This window comes from Crinia signifera, chromosome 1 (assembly GCF_055691185.1).
Source record: "Crinia signifera chromosome 1, ASM5569118v1, whole genome shotgun sequence".
In the NCBI taxonomy this organism is placed as follows: domain Eukaryota; kingdom Metazoa; phylum Chordata; class Amphibia; order Anura; family Myobatrachidae; genus Crinia; species Crinia signifera.
Window position 1 is genome coordinate 385,802,496 of NC_139217.1, and position 9,113 is coordinate 385,811,608.

At 43.9% G+C, this 9,113-nt stretch overlaps 1 protein-coding gene across 2 annotated transcripts in view; it reads right to left on the reverse strand.

The window, feature by feature from the left end:
• The window catches only part of ADAMTS19 (ADAM metallopeptidase with thrombospondin type 1 motif 19), a 166,813-nt gene extending 164,790 nt beyond the window's left edge, over nt 1–2,023 (reverse strand). For both annotated transcript variants that reach the window (XR_014446790.1, XM_083151549.1), the window contains exon 1: nt 1,449–2,023. Coding sequence is in view for 1 of the 2 variants with exons in the window: in XM_083151549.1 (XP_083007675.1) it covers nt 1,449–1,536 (88 nt within the window). In the remaining variant the exon portion in view is untranslated. The remainder of the gene's footprint in view (nt 1–1,448) is intronic.
• Between the last annotated feature and the right edge of the window lie 7,090 nt (nt 2,024–9,113).

Here is a 9,113-nt window from a genome sequence, read left to right on the forward strand (position 1 = left end):
ACCTCTGATGGGAGGCTAATCCACTTGTCCATTACCCTTTCTGTGAAGTAATTTTTTCTCAGATTTACCCTGAACCTACTGTACCACGGACAATGACTATAAAACTGGGTACACACTGGGTGATATATTATTAATAATATGGATGATATCTATATTGTTAACAATATCGTGTGCATATCATCCAGTGTGTTCATTCAATAACATTAACGGTACAAGCATTAACGCCCCTCCCCCCGTCATCTACACATGCAGGTCAGTCTGACAATGTCATCATGCATGTACGCAGCAGGTGACATCACTGCCCAATACCGTGACCAATATCGGTCAGTGTTCATGCACTATATTGTTCTACCGCGGCATCGAAGTTGCTAACTATATCGACGGCCGCAGGAATCACCCATTATGTACCTGGCATTAATGGTGTATGATGACACCATCTCAGATGTCTCTGGTGACACCAAACCTTTATTTTATGGAAAATCAATGCGTTAATATAGTACATTTAAACGATTCTTACACATGAAAAGTCGATGGAGATAAAGTCCCAGCTCCTAATCACTAGGTCACAGGTTGTTTAAAAAATGGCAGTTAGGAGCTGGTTGATTGGTACTTCATCTCACTCCACTTTATCTCCATCCAAAGCTTAGTAAATAGACTCCTCTGTCTTTTCATATCAGGCAAACATGTTTTAATTTGCAATTTGTGCTCAAATAACCTAATGTAATGTAGCATCTGGCTAAATTCCATTAAACAATTTTCTAAATTTACAATCAAAATTGACAACGTGCAGTTTCATAATAACAGTGCAGGTTCCATTCAGAATGAGGGGCTGTCATCCTGTTTCATTGAGAAAATTGTCTGTCTAACAGCAACTGTACTCAGCTAGCAGGCAGCACTGTGTGTGTATTGCCTTCAGCAAAACCTCTGTATGGTCTGAACATGCACACTATGTTAAATAGTTTGCTCTTCTAATGTTAAGAATGACACATTCTACAAATTGTTTAAACAGTATATACACATTGACTTCTTAGCAATCATTTCAAAGCTAGCGCTTCTCTGGGCTGAAATGTAGGTATTGCTGCAGGTAAATGAAACTATCATTCTTGTAATAAAGGCTAAGTTAAAAAGAAATCTTAGAAGTGGAGGGATAATAATAGGACGAATAGGCAAAGGAAACGGTTCTGTGCATCAATCTATCCGTATCTGTGACAATGACACTGCCAGGGCATACAGCATTAATAATACAAAGACAAGTTGAATTATTTAAAAGACACATACTGTACTGTACAGGGCATGCAATACAATCACATATCAATGAAATAAAATACAGATGATCTTATTTTCTGCCTTTTGATAACTTGCTGTCTGTGGATGGAGAGGATGAGCATGTATTGAACTAGACAAGATTAAACACACACACACACACAACAGGAGAGCATCACACCTACCTGTGCTGATCTTACATGACAGGATACATAAGGACAGATAGACAAGGCAGCAGTTGCAGTGCAGTCCCATCCCTTTTTCTTGCCCCATCCACTTAATGGTCTAAACACATGGAACAGACGCTGAAAAAGTCTTAAATCTGCCAATGTGTGTTGCTTGCCTTCCCCGGCTTTTTTTTTCCAGCAAAGTTAGTGAACCACTGCCCAGAGAACAACTTTGCCTCTTTTTTTTTTTTTCCACCGTCGTCTGTGTGGATTTATTGAAGGGGGCAAAAAAGGGAAAATTATGACTTTGGGATCAAATATTTCTTCTGCAGTGAAAGAGTGAATTTTTTTTTGTGTGTGTTATTGGGGCAAACCAGATTCCTTATGAGTGCAATCAACCAAGAGCTTCTTGCTATAGAGACCCACTGGATTGGGAGGCAGATGAAAGTCAAAGGGTTTCTGTGCAGGAAGGGAGAAATATAAAGCAGCTGCAAAGCAGACAAAAGAGGGAAAGAGATCAGATCTCCTTTGCACTCACACACATGCACATGCTGTACTGAATACTGCACATTATCTCCCTGCCTCACACAGCTATAAGAGCAGCAGGAGGGGAGGAGAAGTAGGGAGAGCGGCTGTAACTAACTAGGTGGCTGTACAAGTTCAGACATTCACAGAGGAGGGGGGCTTTCCTATCATCTGAGAGCTGATTGGCTGCAGGCAATGCCCTATTTGCATAAATTGCACGTGAAATGGATGCAGGTAGCACTCCAGTGCCCCAGCTGCAGGGAGGCAGGAACTTCTAGCACCAGAACTGTAGTATCACAGATAACAATGGACCAATGTGTGACATTCATTTAAACAGTTACCTCTTCTATTTACAGTACCTTGTCCTATTGTAATGCATCTTATTAAGTTTCATGCAATATATGTGCATTGTTACTTTATATTATGTGGAAAATGAGTTGATCTTTCTACATACATTTTGTATTGCTTACAATATTCAACCAATAACTGTTCAGCTGGGTACACATTAGACAACACCGCAAATGACGCAATGTTGTTCGCGATTTCTCTTGAACAATCTGAACAATCTTGAACAATCTGCTGGAGCACACATTAACGATATACTGTAGTGCGTACACATTAGACCAGGCATTCCCAACCACGGTCCTCAAGGCACACCAACAGTGCAGGTTTTGTAGATATCCAGGCTTGAGCACAGGTGACTTAATTAGTAACTGAGTGATTCTGATTAAACCATCTGTGCTGAAGCCTGGATATCACTAAAACCTGCACTGTTGGTGTGCCTTGAGGACCGTGTTTGGGAATGCCTGCATTAGACCATATGCACAAAAATAAAATTAACCATATTGTTATCATGCATATCGTTTGTAAAAATCATCTAAAGCGTACACAGCTTTACTGCTGCTTAACGTACAGAGGAATGAACCTGGACTTTGCAGTCAAAATGATTATCAGTAACTGTGTCTTTACCAAAATAACAAAAAGCAGATGAAGTGTGACACCATATGGTGTCGATCATTTGACTGTCAATCTATACATTGGTCGGGGAGTCGATATATGTGGCTCTGAAAAAGTCACTCCAAGTCAGACACTAGAATGTCCAACTTTTTTTAAAGGAACTTAAACAATGTAATGGGAGGGGCATCGGAATCAAGGTGGCTCCAATTAAACATGAGAAAGGCGCTGACACTGAAGGCAGAGATGGCGTTAGAGTTTGCAATGCAGGGAGACGCTGTGCTGAACCGGTGCTCTTGCCACTTTGCTGTCCTGCTGCTGTGTCCAGGGTTACTGCCACTGCGCTTGTCAGACTGAATGATGGGCAACGGTGCCGGCAGTTTGAAAAACAGAGTTTTGTCTTTGCTGGTTGACTAAGTCTCCGGCATATGAGTAGGGTACGTCATCGACACCTCCTCTCACTTATATTGCTTCTGGCCACTATCAGTGTGTGAAAGGAGCTAGGCAGCGGAGCCACAGCTGGACCTAATATATAGTTATAGATCCGTATATAATTATGCATACAGCCCTAGGCAGTACTTTATATAATGAACTGGCTGCTACCAGTGTCACTGCCACTGCATGATTCCATGATCTACAGGGGGCAGAGCCCTGAGCAACATCAAACAATGGATGCAGAAAGGGGAGTGTCTTACAACAGTTCTCCAGCTGTGGAGGTTCCATGGCGGGACTTTGGTCACAGTCCTGGCCTAGACCCTGCTGGAGCCGAGGCTGCAGGTGAAAGAGGATACAGTGTGCAAAGTGTGCTCACCCTGCAGTTTGTAAAATTACGCTGCCTGGGACCTACCTGGTGTAATGTGTAATAAAGGGCTCTACCTGGCATAATCATTAATGAGGAATCTCCCTGGCATAAGGGGTAATGAAAGATCTTCCTGGCATATTCGGTAATGCCTCGTAGACGGTGCCTTACTGCACTCGGCATACTATTCTATTCTCTCTCTCCACACCCTAGTGGTAATAGGGCATGAAATACCGCCTGTCGGCTCAAAAAAAAAGTGAAAAACCCTTATCTTAATTTTAACGGTTGACCTAGTCATTGTCGACCTAATGCTTGTGTCGACCTTAGGCATGTCAACCTATTTCCTGTGTCAATATAAGCCATGTCGACCTTCAGTGGTCAACCCAATGTATTCTGAGTTTTTTTTGGTGATCCAACGACCGTAAATCCACTCCATAGAGTTCCATACAGATACAAGTTCCCCATCTATGGTGGCCAGAAACTAGGAGTACCAAATGTTCTGATGCTTCTGTGTAATGGTGTGCTTATTTTAAGCTCAGTTTGCAAATTGGATGTGACTTCTTTAGACCAGTAGAAAGATTAAGCAGGTATGGCATCCAGGAGAGGTAGTAGAGAGAGGAGGAGGCTTGTGGAGGAGGAAGCCATGCCCCAGCATGCTGTGTGAAGAAGAGGTACAGTGCCCTTAAATGTATCCTGATGGCCAAGGTGGCTGAGGAGCAAGAGTTGCAAGATGCTAGAAGGGTGATCTGCAGAAGACAAATATAAGGAGTATGAGGTAGCCAATTCCTCTGAAGATGTTCCCAGGAATCCATTCATTGGACACGGACCATCCATCTCCACTTTATCCTGGTGAATAAGTTTAAAAATGATCCATTTTAACTGAAACAATCTATGTTGTGGTGTGATGTATGTAGATATGAACAAATTAATCGCTTGTTGTGTGCTGGCATGTCATTGGTACATTCTTTTATAAAGTATAATTCCTCATGAAAATGAGTTTTAAATACTAATATACTAAATGACTAAATAGTGTGTTTTTTGTCACCACAGAGGATGCCCCTCAGTGTACTGCTCCATCAAAGAGGCGGTAGCAACAGACAGACACAGAGGAGGCTGGTAAGTGTGGTTTTAACAAAAACACACACATTACACACATAGGGCCTGATTCGGAATTCCGTCCAGGGTCTGATGTTGCGGGTCTGCGCATTCATATCAGTAAAAATACGCATGTGCAGACACGCTGTGTGAACACCTTTGTGGAGTATCACACTCACCGCGGCGTTCGCACAGAGCGGGGCGGGCAGGGGTATGTCCCATAGGAATACCCAGCATTTCCTGGGCATGTCCACCAATACAACACAAATTTCAGCTAAATGCAGATGGATCTTTCATTTGGGGACAATGGGGCAGATGTATGAAGCCTTAACAAGAGATAAATTCAAGGGTAATTAAGAGAGAAAAACGTCCAGCCAATCAGCTCCTTACTGACTTTTTTCAAACACAGAAATAGAATCAACAGTGCACCCACTGGCGAAAATTAAGAATGCTAGATACACACTTACACAATAGTCAAATTGGCAAATGAAGATCAACAGAGTTCATTATCTTAAAGACTCAAAGGAAAAAGAAAAGACCATAGGGCAACATTGTCTGAATTCTTGATGAAGTTTAATTTTCACAGTCCACTCACATGAGAATGAAATGACAATGCCATACAATGCGATGCAATGCGATTTTAAATTGTATAAACACCCTAATGGGGGCTTACAATGTTAAATGCACCCCCACGCCACCCCACTATGAACGTGAACCCGAAGCGTGGCGAGCGCAGCGAGCCCGCGAGGGGGGCGGTACTCGTCCTATGACCTTTTCATACCCCCCACTATCCACGTAGGCGTGGAGTTGATTTTATGTAGTGTGGCGAGCCACCGAGCCCGAAGCGTGGCGAGGGGACACGGAATACATGTAAAGTAATACGCGTCCGCTCGCCACGCTTCGGGCTCAGTGGCTCGCTGCGCTCACCACACTATATAAAATCAACTCCACGCTGACGTGGATAGTGGGGGTATGAAAAGGTCGGAGGACACGTACCGCCGCCCCTCGCGGGCTCGCTGCGCTTGCCACCAGGGAAATGCACTCACAGGGTCCCACCAAGGGGCGTGGTCTTTTTGAAGGGGTGTGGCCATCTGACCAGAGGAGTGGCTATACACTATGCAATTTTGGGCCAATTTCATCCGATTTCGGCACTTTGGGACGATAATCGGGCAAAATCGGGGCAAAATTGCAGGTGTGTGACATCTGATCCGTAAATCCCCCACCCTGATAATAAAGCACATAGGTCCCACAGATAATACAGCAAATAGCCCCCCCAGATATTACAGCACATAGGTTCTCCACACACAGATAATAGTACAGCACGTAGGTCCCCCCCACACATAATACAGCACATCGGTCCTCTCCACCCAGATAATAGTACAGCACATAGGCCACCGCATATAGTACATTACATAGGTCCCCCACTCAGAAGTACAACACATAGGCACCCCATATAGGCACATAGGCACCCCATACAGTACATTACATAGGTCCCCACACTCAGATAATAGTACAGCACATAGGCAATCCCATAGGCGAATCTAGAATTACGGTAATGGGCGGTCCCAAATCCAAATGTACAAGCAGGAGGGACCTTAGCGCGGCGAAGCCGCGTGGCAAAAAGGGGCGTGGTCTCATGGGACAGAGGCGTGGCATAACAAAATGGGGGCGTGGTATTCCACTTGAGACCACACTCCATAATACCCATTACACATAAATCAACATGCCGTATTGCCAATTACACATAAGGCCACACACCATAATGCCCATTACATACTATATAACAAAACGTTATGCCCATTACATATTTGACACATAAGTGCGGCTTACCTACGTGCTCATTGCTAGGGGGTTCTTGCTCTATGCCAAGGGGGCTTAATGCTCAATGCCATGTGAGAATACATGCTTGTTGCCAAGGGGGATATTACATGCTGCTGGACTCACCTAATTGAAATAAATGACAGCTGGGCAGAGAGCGATGTGCGCTGCCTGGCTGTAATCTCTGCAGGAGCATCAATATTTTCAGTTCTCGCGCTGGGGTCCGGCAGCCAATCAGGAGCAGCTACCAATACCACCAATGCTGCTCCTTATTGGCTGCCGGCGGTCCAAAGGGAAAATTTTTAATATCTATGCCACTGCTTAGACTGAGCAGTGTACATCGCTCTCTGCCCGGCTGTCATTTCTTTCAATTAGGTGCTTCCAGCGGCGTGAGACATCCCCCTTGGCAACGAGCAATTCCTTAGACTAAACAGCCAGGCAGCACACAGCTCTCTCTGCCGGCTGTCATTTCTTTGAATATTAAGCGGCTGGTGGTCTAATGGGTGGTCCGGTGCACCCCCGGACCACCCCTTAGATTCGCCTCTGCCCCCCCCCCCCATATAATACATTACATAGGTCCCCCCACTCAGATAATAGTACAGCACATAGGCCCCCCATATAGTACATTACATAGGTCCCCCCATTCAAATAGTACAGCACATAGGCCCCCCCTATATAGTACATTACATAGGTCCCCCCACTCAGATAATAGTACAGCACATAGGCCCCCAATAAAATATATTACATAGGTCCCCCCACTCAGATAATAGTGCAGCAAATAGCCCCCCCCCCATATAATACATTACATAGGTCCCCCCACTCGAATTTTTGTTGAGACTCTCTTCTATTTCTCCTGTCTCTACCAGTTCCTCCCATGTCCCTCTATTCTTCCTTCTTTCCACTATTCTTCCTCTCTTCATCTATTTCTCCTGTCTCCCTGTAATTTTTCCCCATATTCCTCGTATTCACCCCTATACTTCTTTAAAGTCACCCCATCTCTCACTGCTATTCCTGTCATTATTTTTTCACATTTCTTACTTTTTTAGTATTCTTCTCTCCTCCTCGATCTCTCTTCTGTCTTCATTTTTGATGCGGCTGCTGGGTGTGTGTGTGCCGGGTGGTCCTGGGGCTGAGGCTGAGGCTGGTTGTTGTTTCTTGGAGCAACCAGCTACTCCTAGCACAGATTACCGCGTGCTGCGCTGGACGGGTGTGATGCGCCGGGCGGGTCCGCCGCGTGACGAAATGAAGCGGCAGACGTCAATACACGTGAGGTGACTCCGCAAGGCTCCTCTGGGAATGGAGCCTGAAAAATGCCAGCAATTTCTGCAGCCTGCTGCCGACGGGTCAGTCAATAGCTGATGACTATCCGGCGGCAATAACTACTACGCTGGTAAGCCTGCTGTAGGCCCCGCCGCCTTGCACAAGGGGGTGTGGTTACAAACCAATGGGGCCCACCGGGGAATCCCCCGGTGCCCCACCAGGCCAGTCCGAGCCTGTATTTGTGTCATCCTGAGAAGATTTATTTTGCGCTGTGGATATCAGTTATATTCAATTTCCATTTTTTCAAACACAATCTGTAACATGGCAGTTAGCAGGTGATTGGCTGGATGTTTATCTCTCTTTATCACCCTTGCATTTATCTCTTGTTAAGGCTTAATACAGCTGCCACAATGAAACCAAAAGGGCTAAATGACAATCTAGTTTTTTTTGCATAGTTTAAAGCAGGCATGTCCAAAGTTGGCCCTCCAGATGTTGTGAAACTACACATCCCAGCATGCTTTGCCACAGTTTTGCTATTAGAGAATGCTAAAACTATTGCAAAGCATGCTGGGATGTGTAGTTTCAAAACATCTGGAGGGCCAACGTTGGACATGCCTGGTTTAAAGCATACATGATAACGAGTAATACAGGCTTGTCCGCATACCCTAGTGATGTTGTATATTACTTCAATTTGTATCCATCATCTGCAGCATAAAATCTGTTATGCCAGGAATTATAGAAGCATTTTTAGAACATGTCTTTCCAGCACATGTATTGCAAAAAAAGATTTTTGGTTAACACTATCATATAGACAGCTATTGTTAAGATCATTTAAGGTAATCAGTTATAGATACAGGTTGAGTATCCAAATATCTGTTATAAAAATGATTCCGAAAACCATACATTCCAGAAAGTGAAAAAAAGAAATTCTTGCTAAAAGCTTACTGGGGACATCTGTAATAGCACTACTGAGGACATGATATGTAACTGTGATAGTACGCAAATTTTGTTTCATGTTTTGAATCCTTGTTTTATTCACAAATAAAATATATTTGTGCGTATTTCATGTGTTTGGTGTTTTTGTACAACTTAAATGAAAGATACTCAAGATACATAATTGAAATATAAAAATATTCTGAAATACGGAATAATCTGTTATCTAAAAGTCTTCTGGTCCCAAGCATTTTGTATAAGGGATACTCAACCTGTATACAATAATTTCTGATGCTCAA